Genomic DNA, 20,650 nt, shown 5'->3' with positions numbered 1-20,650 from the left:
CCTCGGGGTCCTGCGGGATGACAGGGGCGTGTGTCCCCCCCTCCCCTTCAATGCCACGCATGGCAGAGTCCCGCAGGGTGCCCCCACTCTGCTGCCACGCATTGCTCCAGGTGTCCCCAGCCAGCTTTAGGGGCGCTCCCCGGTGCCACGTCCTCACTGGGGACGCCCCCCCGGTTATTTTTACCCCCGTGGCCGTGCCAAAAGCGGGGTCCCCCCCCCCTCCTGCAGCCCCCTCCCAGCTCAGGTGCCCCTGTCACCCCTCCGCGCTTTAATCCGGGGCTCGTTCATCTTGGGCGGGGGCCGGGCTGTCAACGCCCAGACGGGCCATTTCCGAGCCGAGTCCCCCGCGCTCGGCCCTAATTGAATCCTCATGGCCCCGCCGCCGCCCCGGCCCCGCCGCGGCACCCGCCACCGTCCCGCTGCCCGCCGCAGGGCTCTGAGGGTCCCGGTGCCACGGAGGAGGAGGAGGAGCCCCCCACTTTCCCCGGTTGCTGCTCCCCCCTCCCCCGGTACAGAGATCGGTGAGCAGCTCTGGGATCCCACGCCCCCCCAGAGCCGCAGGTCAATCCTGGGCGGACCCCACCCCACGGGGGTCGCAGCGGGTCCCGGTGCCGGGGCAGGGATGGGAGCGCCCCCCACGCGGGCCGTGCCGTGCCGTGCGGGGGTCAGGGGCCGTGGGGGCGGCAGCGCGGCGGGGGGACAGCGGCGTTTGCTGCAGCCGCAGCTTTGAAATGCAAACCCCCCCCGCCCACGGCCCATTTGGCCGGAGTTTGGCCCAGGCACAAATGGAGGCCCCGGAGCGAGCAGGGGGTGCCGGGGGGTGGGGGCGGCAGCTGGAGCCGGTCCCTGGCGCTGGCACTGATGGCCCCACGTGTGTGTGCCCTGCACACGCGTGTGGCGGCTCTGGGGCGTCCGTGAGCGCTCCACGCACACCTGGACACAGCTGCACACGGCCCTGCACACCTGCACACAGCTGTGCCCGCACACACGGCTGCGAGGAGCCCGCTGGCCACACAAACACACGGGTGGAGGCGTGTGCAGGGCCCCGTGTGTCCCTAATCCTGTGCTGTCCCCATGTCCATATCCCCATCCTATCGTATCCTATCGTATCGTATCCTATCGTATCGTATCCCCATTGTATCGTATCGTATCCTATCCTATCCTATCCCATCCCCATCTCTCTCCCCATCCCCATCCTATCGTATCCTGTCCCATCCCATCCCATGGATCCCATCCCATGGATTCCATCCCCTCCCACCCCATGGATCCCATCCCATCCCATCCCCTCCCCACCCTCATCCCATCCCATCCCCACCCCATGGATCCCATCCCATGGATCCCATCCCCATCCCATGGATCCCATCCCATCCCATCCCATGGATCCCATCCCATCCCATCCCATCCCCATCCCGATCCTATCGTATCCTGTCCCATCCCATCCCATGGATCCCATCCCATGGATTCCATCCCCTCCCACCCCATGGATCCCATCCCATCCCCATCCCCATCCCCATCCCATCCCATCGATCCCATCCCATCCCATCCCACCCCATGGATCCCATCCCATCCCATCGATCCCATCCCACCCCATGGATCCCATCCCATCCCATGGATCCCACCCCACGCCATTCCCTCTCTCCCCCCATTCCCTGCTTGTGCTCAGACCCGCGGGGCTCGGGGGCGATGCCGCTCCCTCCCGTTAATGAATCGATGATTTGCCAACAGCCCCAGGGAGGGATCCCCGTCTCCCCTGGCACTCCCGGCACATCCACCCCCATTCACCGGAGCCAGGTGTAATCCCATTATTCCCGGCTCCGCCGAGCTCCCAGCCCGGCGCAGGGTCAGGATTTATCGCCGGTAATTGCCGGGGTCCCGTCCCCCGGCGCGGGGGGGCTCCGGGCACCCCCCCGCCGCTGCCGCCGCTGCTCACGCTTTAATTCCGCACCGAGCTGTTCCCTTATTAAAGGAAAATTCATTTGCCAGCGATTTCCATGTGCCGGGGCCGCGCGGGGCCGGGGCCCTAATCGCGTTACGGAGCGCTGCGGCGCAATATTGGGATGGAGCCGATAAATAATGGATCAGGGCGGCGCGGAGCGGGGGAGGCGCGTTCCGGGGCCGCCGCACCCCGAATTGTGTCATCCCCGGCGCTGCGCTGGCACCCGCAGCACCCTGCTCCTGACACCCCGCTTCCAGAGCCCTGGCACCCCAGCACCCTGCTCCTGACACCCCGCTTCCAGAGCCCTGGCATCCCAGCACCCTGATCCTGACACCCCAGAGCCCTGGCACCCCGTTCCCGGAGCCCTGGCACCCCCAGCACCCTGCTCCTGACACCCCGGAGCACTGGTACCCCTAGCACCCCGCTCCCGGAGCCCTGACACCCCGTTCCTGGAGCACTGGCACCGCACCCCCAGCACCCTGCTCCTGACATCCCGAAGCTCTGGCACCCCAGCACCCTGATCCTGACACCCTGCTCCTGGCACTCCCAGCACCCCAGCACCCCGCTACCGGAGCCCTGGCATCCCAGCACCCCGCTCCTGACACCCCAGAATTCTGGCACCCCCAGCACCCTGATCCTGACACCCTGCTCCTGGCACACCCAGCACCCCACTCCTGACACCCCAGAGCCCTGGCACCCCGCTCCCGGAGCCCTGGCACCCCCAGCACCCCGCTCCCGGAGCCCTGGCACCCCCAGCACCCCGCTCCCGGAGCCCTGGCACCCCCAGCACCCCGCTCCCCGCGCCGGGTGGGGAAATACCGGGAGCTCCTGGTGCTTGGAGCCCCCGAGATTGGGGGTGCTGGGTGGGGAGACACGGCAGCAGCTCCGGCTCCAGCACAAACACCCCCACGGTGCCCCCTCAAACGTGGATCACACAACCCCACTCACGTGCGCCCACTCGTGAACACACACACAGAAACACACACACACACACAAACACACGCGTGTGCCCCGGTGCTGCTCATGGCGGGGATGGGACGTGGTCCCAGACCTCCAGGACCCCCCCCAGAGACCCCCAGGGACACCCCCGGGGTGGAGGAGCGGGACAGAGGCGGGGGCTGTCAGTGCCACACGGGGTGCCGTACCCGGGGGTGCCCCCAGCCCCTCGCCGTGGACGTGCCCGTCCCCGTCCCCTCGGGCCGCGGGCCAGCCCCGGGCAGTCCCGGCTCCGCAGGAAGCTCCCGTGTTCCTGCGAAACCCCCGAGGGCTCGTTTGGCTCCCACCCCTGGTTTGGGGTGAAAAGCGTTTCCCATCCTGTGTTCCCGACAGCCGGAGCCAGCGCTTCCCACAGCGCGGGGAAGCCGGAGGGGTCGGGCAGGGCTGGGGGGCTCAGCACACCCCAAAACACGAGTGGGGCTCGGGGAGGAAAGGAGGTGCCAGCACCACGAGCTGGGAGCAGCCCTGAGCGCAGGGATTCACCCCCAAAGCTGCAGAGCGGGGTGGGGATAATGGGGGGCTGATGAAAGGGGGTGAGGGTGACACCCCATCCCTCAGGGTGAGCAGCACTGCGGCGTTCCCGCAGATCCCGAGGTGCCAGACCTCCAGAACGCCCCAGAGACCCCCAGGGGTGGAGGAGCGGGACATCGGCTCCCACATTCCCAGCCCGGGATTCCCGAGGTCCCGGAGGAACCGGAGCGTTCCAGACGGGTTTGCTCAGCGGGCAGGCGGCCGCGATTCCCATCAGCACCAGGACATGGAATCACCCCGAGCTGCGATTTCCCTCTGTGTGTGTGTCCCGGCACTGAGACCGCGGGCTCCCCATAGGGCTGGGACCCCCGGGAAGGGTTGGGGACACCCGGGAAGGGTTGGGGACCCCCGGGAAGGGTTGGGGACACCCGGGAAGGGTTGGGGACACCCATTCCCCGCTCACCGGGCGCCCAGGCCACAATGGTGGCCTCATTCCAGCCGTGCTGCTGGAAGGCACCGGGCTCACTCGGGTCCATCCGAGTGCGGGACCGCTGTGGGGGTGGGAATGGGGGGTCCCAGCGCGGCACGGGCTCCGTGTCCCGGTGAGCACCGGCGGCACGCGCGGCCGCGGCGGCTCCGCCATCTCCCCGCGCCCTGCGGAGAGGACAAAAGCCGCGTGCGAGGAATCCGTGCAAACGCCGCCGTGCGAGGGGCCCCGTGTCCCTCTCCCAAAACGAGCCCCCCCCTTCCCCACCCCACTCCCCCCCGCGCCCGCCGGCCTTTAATTGCTCCGGCTGCTGGGAAATTTCAAGGTTGAATTTGTCAAACTCCGATTTCCAGCCGGGAGATCGCGTTCTGCCTTTGTCAGCAAGATTGGAAAAATCCATCCCCCCCCACCCTCTCCATTCCCTCCCGCCCCCTCCCCACTTCCATAATCCCGGATCGGCGCTGCCCGATCCCCCTGCACCTGCTCCCCCAAGGCGGCTCCGTGAGCTCGCACCGGCCCCGGCCCCGGCCGCAGGTTCATTACCGCCGTGACCCCCGTGACCCCGCCGTGTCCCCGCTCCCGGCGACACATCCATGGGGACACCCGGCGGGATTGGGCCTGGGGGGTACCGAGTCACCGCTCCGGAGGGGAAATTCGGAATCCCCCAGCCCCAAAGCCGCCGGATAATCCGGACGCGGCGTCGCCAGCCGGGCCTCACCTGCGTGTGCGGCATCCCGGGATTTTTACGAGCGGCCGAAATCCCGGAGCTATTTGTACCGGGAAAGGGCAGCGGGAATGTGGCGGGGTGGGCTGGGGGGCGGAGGTGGGGGGGGGGGGGGGGATTTATGGCTCTGAAACCCAAAACCCACCCAAAAGGGCTTAATCACTCCCAGCCGCGGCCCCGATACTTTTATGGGGCATTTTAGAGCAAAAGAGCCAATAAATTTTTGGGTGAGGGTAAGAGCCGCGGTGAGGATGAGGAGGGAGCAGAGGAGGAGGGGGGACGCGCTGGGGTGGGTTAAAATGGGGGAGACAACAGGGGGGAGGCGCGGGGCAGCGCCCCGGTAGTGGCGGAGAGGGGTCGGTCCCCCCCCGCCTCGACAGGGGGGGCGTCGGTGGCTCCTCCTCCTCCTCCTCCCGGTATCCCGGGGCTTTAAGGCGGTGGAACGGGAATCGCGGGGCTGGGGGGGGGGGAGCCGGCGGCGGCGGGTCCCGCTCCCGGCGCGGGTCCCGGTCCCGGCATGACCTCGGCGGGGGAGGCGGCCGGTTCCCCCCCGCTGCCCGCCGCGGTCGGCGGCCACCGGCGGAGCCCCCTGGACCGGCTCCCGCCCCCCGCCAACACCACAAAGCCGCTGACCCCCTTCGGCATCGAGGACATCCTCGGACGTCCCCGCGGCGGGAGCCCCCCGGGCACCGGCACCGGTCCCGCCGCCCCCCCCGCCCCGACAGGGCCCCGCGGCGGCGGCGGCGGCGGCGGCTGCGCCCCGGCCTCGCCGCTCTGGGCGCTGGAGGAACTCGCCAGTAAAACCTTCCAGGGGCTGGAGCTGGGAATGCTGCAGGCGGCCGGAGGTACCGGGGCCGGGGGGCTCGGCCGGGAGCGGGGCGGGCACCGGGAAACGGGAACCGGGCACCGGGCACCGGGCAGGTGGCGGGGCTGGAGGGCGGCGGGGAGGCCGTGGCGAGGCCAGGGACGCCCCTCGTACCCCGTCCCGGGAAGTTTCCTCCTTGTCCCAGAGGGGCGAGCGGGGCTGCGAGGCCCCAGAAGCCGCCGGTGCTCGGCCGGGACACCGGGGACACGCGGCAGCCTCGGCCCGAAGGGACGGAGAATCCCGGGGCCGGACACGGGGAACCGGAGCGAGCCCCGGCCTCGGTGAGCCGCCACAGGCACCGATTTGCTCCGGGAGAACCGGCAGCTTTACCGGGAGCCGCGGGAGCGGGCGGCGGATCGGCGCCGCCGAGTCGTGACCGTGACCGTGACCGAGCGCGGGGCCGCCGGTAACGGAAACCGGTACCGGCCCCGAGCCTCCGTCCGGGGCTCGGCCTGCCCGAGCCGCCCGGTACCGGCGGGGTCCGACGGCCGCTCACGAACCGGCCCCACATCTCACGGGCTCGGCAGAACCGGGAGGACGGGCGGACACCGACAGACAGACAGCACGGCGCCTCCGGGAACGAAACAATCCGTGCCTGGGTTGGAGAGACAGACACGGACGGACAGATCGTGTCTCCGGGATTAACGGAAAATCCCTCACACCGAGGGACACACGGACAGGCAAAGCACGGCGATGAATAAAACCGTTACCGGGTCGGACAGACCGAAAAAGGCTCCGGTAATTAACGCTGAAAAATAATTACCATCCCTTACCGAGACGGTCTCCGTGATTAACGTGAAAAAAAAATATTACCGGGACGGACAGACCGACAGTCACGGCAGAGCAGCGTGCCGGTAATTAACGGATACGGTTGGGCACAACCGGACTCACGCCGGTAACGAAAAACCCTCCGGACAGACGGACACGGACCGCTGGATCAGCCCTCCCGTGAGTAACCGAACCTCCGTTACCGGCCGGACAGATGGACGACGATGGAGCCAGACTCCGGTAATTAACGGGGGAAAAATATTCCCTAATTACGGAGAGGGGCTCCGGTAATTAAGGAACCCATCATAGCGGACAGACAGACAGACAGAGCAGCGATCCTGTGATTAACGAATAAACCAACCGGTTAACGGGCGGACAGACAAACAGAACGGGGACGCCTCGGGCTCCCGGTTTGAAGGTAAAAACCCTCGTTATCTGACAGACGGACACGGCAAGGAACGGAATAAGCGACCGAAAATATTACCGGCTGGACAGACGGACAAGAACGGGGGCAAAAAATTCCTTTTTCCGGGACGGACAGACGGCCTAAAACGGGGCTGATCGGGGCTCCCGGAATTAAGGTAAAAGGTTCGTTACCGGACGGACAGATCGACAGAAAAAGAATCGAAAAAAAAAAAAGAAAAACGAAATAAATCGTTACCGGGTGATCAGACGGATAAAAACCGGAACGATAGCGGCTCCCGGGGCGGAGGTAAATCCCCGTTACCGGCCGGACGGAAGGACAGACACGGGACTAATAAAAATGAACGAAAAAATCTCTCTGGGACCGGACAAACACGGGAGCGATCGGGGCTCCGGAGCGGCCGTGAAGCTCCGGTACCGGCCGGACAGACGGACACGGCCGAGCGGGGATCTCGGGATGAACAAAACCCGGTGGCGAACCGGCCGCGGGTAACGGCGGAACGAGCCGGGAGTGGCGGGCAGATGGAGGTGCCGGTAATTCAGGTAAAACCCGGGACCGGGACGGACACACCGACACAGCCGGGACAGCCCCGGCTTCCGTGATGAACGAAAACGACGGAAGGACGGACTGACAACGGAGCGATCAGGGCTCCCTGAGCGGCGGTAAATCCCCGTTACCGGGATGGACGGACAGACAGAAACGGGGCCGACCGGGGCTCCGAGAGCGGAGGGGAAGCTCCGTTACTGGAATGACGGACGGACACGGCACGGATCGGGGTTCCGTGACCGCGGTTAAGCCGTGCTACCGGGACGGACCCACGGACTCGGCCGGGACCGCCCGGGGCTCCTCTACCGAGCGAGGAGTCCGCGCTGCGAGAGACCCCGGGAGCCTCCGCCGGTACTGGGGGACGCACGGCCCGAGCGAGCCGCGTTACCGGTGCCACCGGCAGCGGCGGGGCTGGCACGGACCGGGGGCCGCAGCGGGAAAGAGACCGGGACAGCGATCGGGATCCGCCGGCGGCGAGCAGCCCTGCCCGGGGCGGCGATCGCGTCTCGCCGGGGTTCTCGAGGTCGCTGGGGCAGCAGCGACAGCACCGGGGCCAGGAGAGGCGACCGGATCGAACCGGGGACCAGCACGGCCTCGGTTCTCCTGGAATGGCAGAGAAGGGAGATCTCGGTTTTCTGCCGTGGCTCCCGGCTTCGTTCCGGGCTCCCGGAGCAGCCGCCGGGGGTACACGCGTGTCTCAGCCCCGGTCGCAACGGCGGCGACTCCGACACGGCCGCGGCCGCTGTGGAACGATGAGTCCCGGCCGCCGGCACCGGCCGCGGTTCGGTTTGCTCGGTTCGGCTGGGCACCACTCGGTTTGGCTCCTCTGCCTTCGATTCCACGTGGGCCGGTTCGTCTCCGTTCCACCGGGAGGCGGCAGGGCCGGGACGCGCGCGCAGGGCTCGGCGGGGCCGGTGCGGCGGCAGTTCCCGGTTCCCCGGCACTGCCGTGCCCTCAGGCCGGGCCCCGCCGTGCCCGGTGCGTGTACCGGTGTGTGTACCGGTGCCTCTGACCCGACGCCGCCGCCCCCGCAGCTCGAGGCCCGCGGTGCCGGTGCTGTTCAGGTCCCCGTGCCGGTACCCTGCCCCACAAGCCCTTCCCCGCCGGGCATCCCGGTGCCGTTCCCGGTGCGATGCCCTGCCCCCGCAGGCGCTTCCCAGCCGGGCCCCCCGGGTTCGTTCCCCGTTCTCCGTGCCCTAACCCCGCTGTCTCCGCAGGTCCGTCCCCGCCGGGCGCCTCGGGCCCGCGCCCTCCCTGCAGGAAGCGTCGCAAGTCCCGGACCGCGTTCACGGCGCAGCAGCTGCGGGAGCTGGAGCAGCGATTCCGGCGGCAGCGCTACCTCTCCCCGGTGGACCGGGACGCGCTGGCGGCGCGCCTGGCGCTCTCCGCCGCCCAGGTCATCACCTGGTTCCAGAACCGCCGCGCCAAGCTCAAGCGGGACCTGGAGGAGCTGCGGGCGGACGTGGCCTCGCTGCAAGCGCTGCCCCCCGCCGCCCTGCAGCAGCTGGCGGGGCTGCCCGAGCCCCCGGGGGCTCCCGGCACCGGCACCGGGACCACAGAGCCCGCCGAGCTCTCGGAGGAGGAGATCGACGTGGCGGACTGAGCCGAGCGCGCTCGGCTCCGTTCGGATCCGGTGGCACCGACACTGCTCCGTTCGGACTCACTCGGGCCGGCTCGGCTGAGTTCGGATTCACTCGGGTCGGGTCAGGCCGAGATTGCTCCTTTCGGCTCAGTTCGGCCGCACTCGGCTCCTTTCGGCTCAGTTCGGGTGCACTCGGCTCCTTTCGGCTCAGTTCGGCTGCACTCGGCTCCGCCACACCCGCTCCGTTCGGTTCCGAAAGAATCCGAGCCCAGCCCCGCCCCCTCCGTGCACCCTTTTGCGGCTTTTTGGGGTTTTTTTGTCTTTCCATTGGGTTGTTTTTTCTTTTCTTTTTTTAATTTTATTTTCTATCGGCCCCGATGTAAATATTTGCAATAAAGGCAACACCTTACTATGGACCCCAGAGCCCTTCATCCACCCACCCACCCCCACTTTTTTCCAGGCGAGCACCTCCCACCGCGGGCATTAATTTGTTTTAACCGGTGATTAATTACCGGCTGCGGCCGCCCCTGCCCCCCTCAATTTGCATATTAATCAAATTGTATTTGATCTCACGCCTGTCACCAAACAGTGACATAAAGGGGAGTGGAGACCCCCCTCCTTGCTGTCCTCCGGGGCTGGAGTGACATGGGGAGTGACAAGGGACAGAGGGGGACACGGGGTGGACACAGAGATGGCAGAGAGGCTGAGTGACACCAGCCCAAAGAAAGGCCAGAGAGAAAAACAAATCTCAGCTTTATTAGAAAACCCAAATTGCTACAAATCCCTGAGGGGCCCTGGGGAACAGCCCAGGCCCACCCCCCCCAGCACAAGGGGCTGCAGGGTGGGCCCCGACCCCCCCAGCACCCCCCAAGGCAGGACGGGGAGACATCCCCACCCCTGGCAGTGGGGGACAAGGCACAGGCAGGTGAGGGGGGGCTGCCAGGGTGCCCCCAGCAGAGCAGGGTCAGCTGAGCAGCCCCCCGGGCGTGGCCTTGCCCCTGGCACGGGGCACGGGGGCCGGCGTGGCGTGGGCCGGGTGCTTGAGCTGCAGCAGCAGCTTGCTGCCCTCCACGGTGGCACCCTGGGGACACAAGGAGCTGGCACAGGTGTGTCCCTGAGGGGTGCAGGGGGGTCCCACAAGTGCCCCCAGCTCACCTGCATGGCCCTGAAGGCCTCCTCAGCCTCTGCTTTGCCACAGAAGTTGATGAAGGCACAGCGGCGCCCCAGGAGCAGCCGCACGGAGCGGATCTCCCCAAATCTGGGGGACACACACAGACCCCCAAATTGGGGGGGCAATACTTAGAGATTCCTAAATGGGGAGCTGGAGGGTTAGAGACCCCCCAAACCTGCAGGGTGGGAGGGTCAGAGACTCTTAGGTGTGTAAAGCAACTTTAGCAACCCCCAAAAGCTGGGGAAGGGTGAATGACACCCAAGGATGGAGAGAGTGACACACCCCCAAATCTCCGGGATAGGGGAACAGAGACTCCCAAAGCTGAGGAGGAACAGAAACTCCCAAAGCTGAGAGGGAACAGAGACTCCCAAAGCTGAGGGGGAACAGTTAAAGACACCCCAAGCTGTGGGACAGACCCCCCCAAACCTGCGGGCAGTGCATCAGTCAGACACTCCTCCCCAAGGATCCCCTGCAGGTCAGAACCAGCAGAGCACAAGGACAGGGACAGAGCTTGGGGGTCACCAGGGGGTGCCAGGGGTTTGGGGTCCTGCAGGAGGAGCAGCCCTGGGGTCACTCACCGGCCAAAGGCACGACGCAGCACCTTCTCAGTGACGTGGGAGGTGACATTGCCCACCCAGAGCGGGAAGCAGTCCCTGCCAAGAGCCATCCTGGTGTCACCAGAGCCAGCACTGCCCCACTCTGAGCCCCCTCCCAGACCACCAGACCCCCATACCTGGCAGGGTGGCTCGGTGGCAGTGTTGGGCAGCCACTGGCCACAGCAGGTGCCCGTTCTGGGTCTTTTGTTGGGGTCTTGCCACTGCTTTCTGTCACACTTTTGTCACCTGTGTCCTGGCAGCTCCTGGTTGTCCATCCTGCTGCCGAGGGGACAAAGGGCTTCAGCACCACTGGGGACACAGGGACAGCCCCGGGGGTCCCCCCAAGCCCACCCACCCCTGTCCCTTACCAGGGAGAAACAGCGGCTCCTTGGCCTTGAGCAGGAAGGGGGACACGGGGACACCGCCGGGGCGGCTGCACTGCTGTGAGGGGACAGGGGTGAGGCGTGGGGGGCACAGCAGGGCAGGGGCAGGGGCAGGGGCAGGGGGTGGGGAAAGGGGGGTCTCACCTGCAGCAGGGCCCTGCAGGCCTCCAGCTGCGTGGCTGCCTCAGCGTAGGCCCCGTCCTGCAGCAGCAGCTCCTCGAAGGTGCGAGCGGCCTCGGCGTAGCGCTGGGGGCCAGGGGGCACCTGCAGCCCCTGCCTGCCCCCACAGGCACCCCACGCCCCCCACCCAGCCCAAATGGCACCTCAAAGGCTCACTGATACCCCCCAGCACAGCCCACAACACCCTGAGCCCCAACTCACACCAAATGCAGCCCAGCCCACCCTTCATCCACAGCACCCTACAGTTGCCCACAGCCCCCTCCCAGCCCAAATGCACCTCAAAGCGTCACTGACACCCCCAGTGCAGCCCTACCCCACTCCACCAACACCCTGCAGCAGCCCCAGTGCCCTGCCCAGCACTCCCAGCCCCAACTCACACCTAATGCACCCCTCATCCACAGAACCCTGCAGCTCCCTTCAGTTCCCCACAGCCCCCACCCAGCCTAAATAGCACCTCAAAGCCTCACTGACACCCCTCAGTGCAGCCCTACCCCACCCCACCAACACCCAGTGCTCTGCCCAGTCCTCCCAGCCCCAACTCACACCTAACGCACCCCTCATCCACAGCACCCTACAGCCCCTCCAGTTCCCCACACCCACTGGCACCCCAAATCCCCCAGTTTGTCTCCAGCAACTCACTCCCAGAACCCCACAGCCCCTCACCCAGCCATGCCCCCCCAAGACCCCAGCCCCTGGAGGCCCCCCAGGTACCTGGAGCCCCCTGAGGGCTTTGCCCTTGCGGAAGGAGCCCTTGGGCCAGCCCGGCTGCAGCTCCAGCGCCGCCTCCGCGTCCGCCAGCGCCTCCTCGTAGCGCCCCAGCTTCTCCAGGCAGTAGGAGCGGTTCCCCAGGAGCCTGAGGGGGTGTGGGGGTGTCACTGAGGCCGGGCCCTGCCAGCCCAGCACCCCCAGGTCGCCCCCAGCCCCTCTGCTCACCGGTGCTCCCGGGGGTTCAGCTCCAGGGCCATGGTGAAAGCCCACACGGCCTCAGAGTGTTGGCCCATCTGGGCTGCCTCGATGCCGTGGCCTGGGGAGGGGACACAGGGACACAGGGAGGGACAGTGCCCCTAGCACAGCCCCTCTGAGCTGGGGAGAAGCAGGGAGAGCCCTCAACGCCCTCCCCTGGCCCCTCTGGGGGTCCCTGCACTGACCTGCAAGCGCCAGGCTCTGTGCCAGCGTGCTGGGGCTGGGTGGGGTGGCCTGAGGGGGCTGAGGGGACACAGGTGTCCCCACAGGGTCCCCACTTCCCTTCTCTGGCACCTTCCTGCTTGGTTCCTCTGCGTTCTGTGGCCCAGGGGAGCGGTCAGTGCCCGGGGGGGGCAGCCTGACCCCTGCCTTCTCCCGGGCTTTGCAGACAAAAGTGCAGCTCAGGTCCAGCTCCTCCTGGGGAAGCAGGGATGGATGGGCAGGCAGAGCCCTGGGACCCCCAGCCCCACATGGCCCCCATGGGGACACTGTCCCTTACCTCTGCCACTGCTGTGTCCTCTGGGCCAGACTCCTCTGAGGGCACAGTGGAGTCCCCAGGGCACGGGGAGGGCTCTGGGCAGCACCCCTCATCCTCAGCACCCTCTGAGGGAGGCCCAGTGCCTTCAGGGCCACTTGGGGGGCTCTGCAAGGACAGGGAGGGGGTGAGGTGACAGGCTTAGGGGGTGCTGGCTGGCCCCATCACCTCTGGGCACCCCTAGAACAGCACGAGCAGGCTGGCCTGGTCACTCACTGGGTCAGTGTTCTCTTTGTTCTTCTGCTCTTGACCCAGTTTCTCCCGTTTCTTTCGGTCCTTTTGTTTCTGAAAATGAAGAACACGAACCCACGAGCAGAGAAAGGCAGCCTCGGCCCTCAGCTCAGGGACTGGCTGGCAGCACCCCAACAAGAGGCAGTGACTCCCCCCAGGGCTCACTCACCTTCTTCTTCAGCTTCTTCTTCTCTGCCTTCCTCTTGGCCCGCTCCTCCTCTTCCATCAGCTCCTGAGCGTTCTTGTCAGCCTCCTGCAGGAGTTACCTGAGTCAGGACAGCTCCGGGGACCCTCTGGTGACCCTGGGGGACATCGGGGGGATTTTGCCCACCTCAGCCGTGGGCCAGGCCCGCTGGGGCGTGGGCAGCCGGTCCAGCCGCGCGTCCAGGGCGGTGGGAGGGGTCCGGGGCGGCTCCGAGCACAGGAAGGACTTGCGGAAGCCGCAGTAGCGGTAAGGAACGGCTCCCTCCGCCACCGGAACGTCCAGGAACTGCAAACCTGAGGCGAACTCGTCCTCATCGTAATCGTAATTACCATCTTCATCATCATCATCAATATCCACGGGGTAGTAATCCACCGTGGGGCCTGGCAGGAGAGCGGGGTGCGTGAGGAGCAGTTCCAGGCGCCGGATCCCGGCTGTCCCCACGCCGTTCCCGCTCCCCGAGCAATTCCCGAGCGCGGCGATCCCCGGTAGCCCCCGCCGAACTCACCGTCATCCCAGAGCAGACACACCTCCCTCTCCTTATACCTAATCACCGGCTGGGACGGCACCGGCAGGTCGGCGAGGCTGGACATGCGGTGCCGGGGGCAAAAGGGCGCTGTGGGGAGCACAAACAACCATGAGCCGGCGGAGGCGGAACCGAAACCGGGCCGCGCTCGGGGCTTCCCCCGCCCGGTCCGTACCGCCGCTCCAGCCAGCGGGGCCCAGCGTGCAGCCCCAGGGGCAGGCAGCGGCAGCCGGCCCGAAACCGCCCAGACCGGGCCCGTCCCGCTCCCGCGGCCCGCCCGAGCCCCGCATCGCCACGAGCCGCCGCCGCCGCGCCTCGGGATTGCATCACGGCCCTACCGGAACAACGTCACGGCTCCGGTTGAGGCCGCCCCGCCGCCATGTTGGGTGCGGGCAGGACGGCGGCCCGCAGGGCCCTCACGGAGCGGGACCGGCGCTCTTCGTCCTCTCCCGCCGTCCCCGCCTGCCGCAAGGCCGTGGGCTCGGCCGCCCCCCGTTGCTCGTCCCGCCCCTCACGTCGGGCCCCTCCTGGCGGCCAGCTTGGCCCAGCCCCCCGGATTAGCGAGGGCGCGGCCTAAGCCTCTTTGCCGCCGCCGCCCCCGGCATGGCCCGGCATGGACGCCGGCGGCGCTGAGCGGCGCGGCGGAGAGCTTTGCCTGCAGGTGAGGCCGCTCGGCACAGGGGGGGCTCGGACACCCCTCCCGGGACAGCGGCGGGGCCGGGCCGGTACCGGGGTGGGCGGGGGGGCACCGGGCCTAAGCTGTACTGCGTCTCCATGGCAACGGTGCAGGGCGCGGGCGGGGGAGTGGCCAACCGTGGGGAGCACTGAGGGGGCGTGGCCACAGCGGGAGCCGGTTGGGGGCGTGGCACGGGCGTGGTACGCGGGATAGTGGGCGTGGTCACGCGTGGCCCCGCCCTTCGCACCGGCCCGGGGGTCCTGAGCCCCCCGTACCCCTCCAGGTGGGCGACGCCGGTCTGGGCGGCCTCATCCTGCTGCTGCTGACGGCACGGCCGGGACCGGGCGATGGGGCTGCCCGCGGGGACCCCCCCGAGCCCGGTGAGACCCCAGGGGACCGCGGGGAGCACAAGGGGGTGTGGAGTTCTGGGGGGGCTGCGGGGATCCCGATGGGGTGCGTGGTCCTGGGGGGAGTGTGGAGGATCCTAATGGGGTCCAGGGTCCTTGTGGGGGCATTGATGGCGTGTGTTGGCTGTGGGGACCCCAATGGTCAGCGGGGTCCTGGGGATCTCAGGGTTAGGGTGGCAGTGGAACAGTGATGGGAGGGTGCTGCCCCACAACAAGGGTTTCAAACTGGGGGTGCCCACCCTACACCGTGGTCCCCGCCCCATCCTGAGGGTGCCGTGCCCCCAGGCGGGTCGCGGGGGCCCCTGGCGCGCTCCTTGCAGCGGGCAGAGGCCATGCTGCGCAGCGTCACCCCGGGACTGCGCCGCCTGCTGTCCCCGCGGTCGAGCCGGCGTGGTGACACCGACGAGGACGACGACGAGGACGAGGACGAAGCCGCGTCCATCGTGGTCCCGCTGGAGCAAACCTTCCCAGCTCTGCGCCGCTGCCTGTGCGTCTGGGAGGACCCTCGCACCGAGACCTTCCTGGGCTACGTGCGGCCCCATCCCGGTGGCGGCGGCGCCGGTGACTTTTCCGAGGACGCCGTGCGGCGGCGCGTGGCGGAGCGGGGAGCAACCCTGCACGCGCTGCTGCAGCACCGCCACCAGCTCCGCCTGGCCCGCGACTTCACTCGACGCCTCAAGGCCTCTTCCGACTTCCTGCGGCGGCTGCAGGCGTTACCGGAGCCCGGTGAGGCGGCGCTGCCGGCGCTGCGGGAGCTGTGCGCGGAGCTGCGGGCGCACGCGGGGCACTGGGCCGCGCTGCTGCGGCGGCTGCGGGCGGACGCGTGGCTGCGGGCGCTGCCGCAGCGCCGGGGCCAGGCCGTGCTGCACGTGCGCTGGGCGCTGCTGCTGCCCGCCGTGACGGCCGCACGCCTCACCGGGCACCACATCGAGGTACAGCTGCGGCAGCTGGGCCGCCCCGGTAATCCCGCCCTGGCTGCTGAGGGCCTGGCTGAGCTCTTCCAGGGGCTGGAGATCTACAACCGCACGGTGACGGCGCTGGCCGAGGAGCTGGGCCCCGAGGTGAGGGCGCCCGGTGCCTTCACGGTGGGCGCGGTGCTGCGGCTGCTGGCGGCCGAGCGCGGCCGGGCCGTGGCCCAGAGGCTCCGGCCCCTCCTGTGGCCCCAGAGTGGGGACGTGAGGGATGGACATGTCCGCTGGGAGGATGTGGGGGTGCCGTGGCCACCCACGGCTGAGATGGACACAGAACCTTCTGGAGCGGTGCTGGCGGCTGAGCTGCAGGCACTGTGCCAGGAGGACGAGGAGCTGATGGGACACGTTTTTGGGGCGCTGGTGGCCTCAGCTGACAGCCTGTGGCAGCCGGTGCTGTCAGAGAGCCCCGAGCCCGCGGGGCTGCGGCCGGGCAGTGCCGGGGGCTGGAAGGCCGTGCGGTGGCTGGACGCTGCCCGCGGCCCCGTGGCCGCCACCCTGAGCGCCCGGTACCGCCTGCTGCTCTGGGAGAACGTGGGAGCTGTGCTGGGGGACAGCCCGGGCACCCCTCCTGCCACCCCCAGTGCCACCGTCGCCGCGGCGTGGGAGCTGAGCCGTGCGCTGGCTGTTGGTACGTGTGGGGGTACGGGGGGTGCGGGGTCCCTCGGGGTGTCCCTGTGCCACGCTGAGCCCCGCTGTGTCCCCGCTGTGTCCCCACAGCCCGTGTGCCCGCTGAGTGCCGGGAGGAGCTGGGACGGCTCTGCCTGCAGCTGCTGTGCCACGGTGTTCTCTGCAGCTGGGACACAGGTATGGGGGCTGGGGGGCCACAGGGAGGGGGTCAGGGTGTGGGGTCTGGGGTACAAGGTGTGGGACAGAGTGTGAGGCACTTGGTGGATATGGGGTGAGGGAATAGAGTATGCCATGAAGGGTTAGATATGCGATATGGGGTGGGGTGTGGGGTGGAGTGTGGGGTCTGGGGTACAAGATGTGGGGCACTTGGATATGGGGTGAGGGAATGGGGTATGCCATGAAGGGTTAGATATGCGATACGGGGTGGGGTGTCGGGTGCAAGTGGGAGATGTTGGGGCATTCTGACTGTTTCTCCTCCAGATTTTACCCGTGCTCTGGGCTCAGGGCTCTCAGACAAGTGCTTGGAGTCCCCAGGAGGGTCCCCAGGGCCGGGGTGCAGTCGCACAGCCCAGCAGCTCCAATGCCTCTTCCCAGCCCTGGCGTTGGCCCTGCGCTGCCTGCGCCTGCTGCCCACCCGCCCGCACGGTGAGAGGGGTCTGGGGAGGGGGGCAGGCGGCTCTGGGGGTCCTCCCTGTGCTGACCCCTGCCCGCAGCCCCCCCCGGGGGTCTCTGCCTGCGGCTGCAGGTGCTGGGCCGGTGCCTGGCGGCGGTGGCGGCCGCCCATGCGTGGCTGACGGGCCGGGCCGGGCGGTACCTGGCGGCCTGGGCACTGCCTCAGTTCCTGCTGCTCACCCAGGGAGACCTGCAGGTACGGGGGGCATGGGGGGCACAGGGGGTACAGGGGGCTGGGGGGACACAGCAGGGCTGGGCTCACTCCCTCTGCTCCCCTCCAGGTGCTGAAGGCAGAGGCAGAGCAGCTGATGCTGCAGGTGAGCAGGACCTTCCCAGAGCCAGGGGACATTCCTGGGGACAGCCCCCCTGAGCCACCCCCCAGCCTGGGATCCCCGTGGGAGCTCCAGCTGTGCCGGCAGATCCGTGACATGGCCAACAACATCCAGGTGTGGTGGGGCTGTGGGAGGGTGGTCTGAGCACTGGGATGCCTGTGTCACCTGTGTCACCTGTGTCACCCTGTGTCCTCTGTATCCCAGCTCTTCTCTGGGGACGTGCTCTGGATGTTCTCCACCAGCTGCAAGCGGCTCTCAGCCGAGATCTTTGACCAGACGATGCCTCTGGGCCGGCACTGGCGGCTCGGGCCCCGCGCTGGTGGGTGCTGGGGCTGGGGGGCTGGGAGGGGATTTGGGGGCTCACTGACCTGTGTCCCTGTGTCCCTGCGTCCCCCAGAGCTGCCCAGCTCCCCCAGCGCCTACGCGGCGGCCGCGGTGCAGGCGGTGCTGGGGCAGGTGCTGCAGGGTGCCCAGGCCCTGCCCCACGATGCCCAGGTGCCCACCCTGGCGCGGGTCACTACAGCCTTCCTGGAGGCCTGGATGGATCACATCCTCACCCGACGGATCAAGTTCAGGTACTGGGGATGGGGGGGCATGGCCTCTGGGCAGTGCCAGGGGTCCCAGTGGAGTCCTGGGGGTCCCAGTGGCAGTTGCAGAGCTCCCAGTGGCAGTTTCAGAGGTCCCAGTGGCATCCTGGGGGGTCCCAGTGGGGTTCTGCGGGTCCCAGTGGCAGTTCCAGGTGTCTCAGTGGCAGTTTCCAAGGTCCCAGGGGAGTCCTGGGGGTCCCAGTTGCAGTTCCAGGGGTCCCAGTGGCGTTCTGGGGGTCCCAGTGGCAGTTTCCAAGGTCCCAGGGGAGTCCTGGGGGTCCCAGTGGCAGTTCCAGGGGTCCCAGTGGTGTCCTGGGGGTCCCAGTGCCAGTCCCAGGGTCCCAGTGGCAGTGCTGGGGGTCCAATGTCCAATGCCAGACCAGGGCAGGGGGCTCAGTGGCAGGCTGGGGTCCCACTGATGGTGTCACCGTGGGGGTCCTGGGGGTTGCGGTGACAGTGCCAGAAGCTCTGTGGGGTCCCGGTGGTGGTCATGGGGGTCTGCTGGCAGTGCCAGAAGCTCTGTGGGGGTCCCAGGGGTGTGTTGGGGGCTCTGGTGACAGTGCCAGAAGCTGTGTGGGTCATGATGGGGTGTGCTGGCAGTGCCAGGATCTCGGTGCTGGTCACAGCGTGTGGTGGCGGTGCCGGGGGGTTCTGTGGGGTCCTGCTGGGGGTTCCGGGCTCGCACCCCCGCGCTGACCCCCGTGCCAGCCTGCAGGGTGCCCTGCAGCTGCGGCGGGACTTCGAGGCCGTGCGGGAGCTGGTGTGCTCGGAGCGCTCCGGGCTGGCCCCCGAGGCGCGGCAGGCGCTGCGGGCCCTCTGCGTGTTCCGGCACACGGACACGGCCGTGCGCTGCCTCCTGCAGCAGCCCGGGGGGCTCGGGGGGCACCCCCGCACCTGGGGCAGCCTCCGGCGCTGCTGTGAGAGCGGGACGGGCCGGGAATGGGCTGAGGAATGGGGCGGGGAATGGGGAATGGGATGGGAGGGGATGGGGAATGGGCTGGGGAATGCGGTGGGAGGGGATGGGGCTCAGATGTGGTGGGATTGGGATGAGGTGGGGTGGGGAATGGGCTGGGAGGGTGGGGAATGGGGTGGGGAATGCGGTGGGAGGGTTGGGGAATGGGCTGGGAGGAGATGAGGCTGAGATGTGGTGGGATTGGGATGAGGTGGGGTGGGGAATGAACTGGGAGGGTGGGGAATGGGGTGGGGCATAGGGTGGGAGGGGATGAGACAGGCGGGGATGGGGTAGGATGGGGATGGGATGGGGTGCATATGGAATGGGACAGGGTGGGATAGGGATCGGGAGATTAGGACGAGGGTGGATGGGGACAGAGAGAGGGACCAGGATCTGGATGGGATTGGGATGAAATGGGGGGGAGATGGGATGGCCCAGGGTGGAGGATTGGGACTAGGATGGATGGGGATAGGGATAGGGAGAATGGGACAAGGACTGATGGGGACAAGGATGGGGATGGGGAGATTGGGACAAGGATGGATGGGGACAGGGAGAGGGACTAAGATGGGGATGGGATTGGAATGGGGATGGGGTGGGAATGGGAATGGGGTGGGATGAAGATGAGATGGGGTGGTGATAAAATGGGAATTGGATGGGATGAGGTGGAGTGGGATTGGGATGAAATGGGATGGGATGGGGAGGATTGGGACAAGGATGGATGGGGACAAGGAGAGGGACAAGGATGGGGATGGGATTGGAGTGGGCTGGGATGGAATGGGACAGGACAGGTGGGATAGGGATCAGGAGATTGGGACAAGAATAGATGGGGACAGGGAGAGGGACAAGGATCTGGATGGGATGGGGATGGGAATGGGGTGGGGATGGAAATGAGATGGTGTGGGATGGAGTGGGATTGGGATGAAGATGAGATGGGGTGGTGATAAAATGGGAATCGGATGGGATGAGGTGGAGTGGGATTCAGATGAAATGGAGTGGAGATGGGATGGGACTGGGTGGAGAATTGGGACAAGGATGGATGGGGACAGGGAGAGGGATGAGGAGGGGGATTGGATTGGAATGGGGATGGGTGTGGGATGGGACAAGGTGGAAGAAGGAGAATGGGACAAGGACTGATGGAGACAGGGAGAGGGACAAGGATCTGGATGGGATTGGAATGGGGATGGGGTGGGGATGGGATGGGATGGGATGGGGTGGGATTGGGATGAAAATGAGTTAGGGTGGTGATAAAATGGGAATTGGATGGGATGAGGTGGAGTGGGATTGGGATGAAATGGGGTGGAGATGGGACTGGGTGGAGAATTGGGACAAGGATGGATGGGGATAGGGAGATTGGGACAAGGATGGGGATGGGATTGGAACGGGAATGGGGATGGAATGGGACAGGATGGGATAGGGATCAGGAGATGGGGACAGGGAGAGGGACAAGGATGGGAATGGGATTGGAATGGGGACAGGAACTCCCATCAGAACCAGGACCCACCCTATCCATCTATCCAACCTATCCCAAACCTGCCCATCCCTTGCCAGGCTCAGACGAAGGCGCCCACCCCCTGGAACCATCCTTGGACCCTCTCCCTGGCCTGGACCCTCTGGAGGGGCTGGGCCCAGTGCCAGGGACCCCCCCTGTGTCTCCAGAGGCCGATGTCCCGTCCCGGCCCGAGTCCCCGTTCCCGGGCAGCCAGCAGCAGTGGCTGTCCCTGCGGCTGCACCGTGCCCGCCGCTGGCGCGTGCCAGGGCTGCCGTGCGTGGGGAACAGCCCCGAGGGCTGAGCTGCAATAAACCTGCAAACACCACCGTGGCTGTGTCTGCGGGTGGGACA

The 20,650-nt window shown here is 67.4% G+C and overlaps 3 protein-coding genes across 3 annotated transcripts; 2 read left to right on the top strand and 1 right to left on the bottom strand.

Moving 5' to 3' along the window:
- The first annotated feature begins 5,131 nt into the window (after positions 1–5,131).
- LBX2 (ladybird homeobox 2) lies at positions 5,132–8,820 on the top strand. The gene is made up of 2 exons (XM_063158063.1): positions 5,132–5,459; positions 8,435–8,820. Exons 1-2 carry the CDS (start codon positions 5,132–5,134, stop codon positions 8,818–8,820), a joined length of 714 nt encoding a protein of 237 aa, XP_063014133.1.
- Positions 8,821–9,535: 715 nt separating this feature from the next.
- TTC31 (tetratricopeptide repeat domain 31) lies at positions 9,536–13,876 on the bottom strand. Its single transcript, XM_063158114.1, has 15 exons — positions 13,762–13,876; positions 13,569–13,676; positions 13,190–13,443; positions 13,028–13,111; positions 12,844–12,912; positions 12,592–12,735; positions 12,278–12,509; positions 12,063–12,153; positions 11,841–11,982; positions 11,094–11,195; positions 10,935–11,007; positions 10,704–10,845; positions 10,549–10,623; positions 9,955–10,057; positions 9,536–9,880 (listed from the first exon to the last, which is right to left on the bottom strand). The coding sequence occupies exons 1-15, from the start codon at positions 13,874–13,876 to the stop codon at positions 9,764–9,766; spliced, it is 1,851 nt and encodes a 616-aa protein (XP_063014184.1). The 3' UTR covers positions 9,536–9,763.
- A 60-nt stretch (positions 13,877–13,936) lies between these two features.
- On the top strand, positions 13,937–20,624 carry CCDC142 (coiled-coil domain containing 142). The gene is made up of 11 exons (XM_063157841.1): positions 13,937–14,247; positions 14,546–14,642; positions 14,955–16,268; positions 16,358–16,444; positions 16,748–16,912; positions 16,981–17,135; positions 17,221–17,385; positions 17,476–17,590; positions 17,669–17,846; positions 18,567–18,775; positions 20,359–20,624. The coding sequence occupies exons 1-11, from the start codon at positions 14,200–14,202 to the stop codon at positions 20,598–20,600; spliced, it is 2,775 nt and encodes a 924-aa protein (XP_063013911.1). The 5' UTR covers positions 13,937–14,199; the 3' UTR covers positions 20,601–20,624.
- The last annotated feature ends 26 nt before the right edge of the window (positions 20,625–20,650 follow it).

Source organism: Melospiza melodia, chromosome 5 (genome assembly GCF_035770615.1).
Source record: "Melospiza melodia melodia isolate bMelMel2 chromosome 5, bMelMel2.pri, whole genome shotgun sequence".
Taxonomy (NCBI): domain Eukaryota; kingdom Metazoa; phylum Chordata; class Aves; order Passeriformes; family Passerellidae; genus Melospiza; species Melospiza melodia.
The sequence above is the reverse complement of the archived record's forward strand: the minus strand, read 5'-3'. Positions and strand labels throughout refer to the sequence as shown.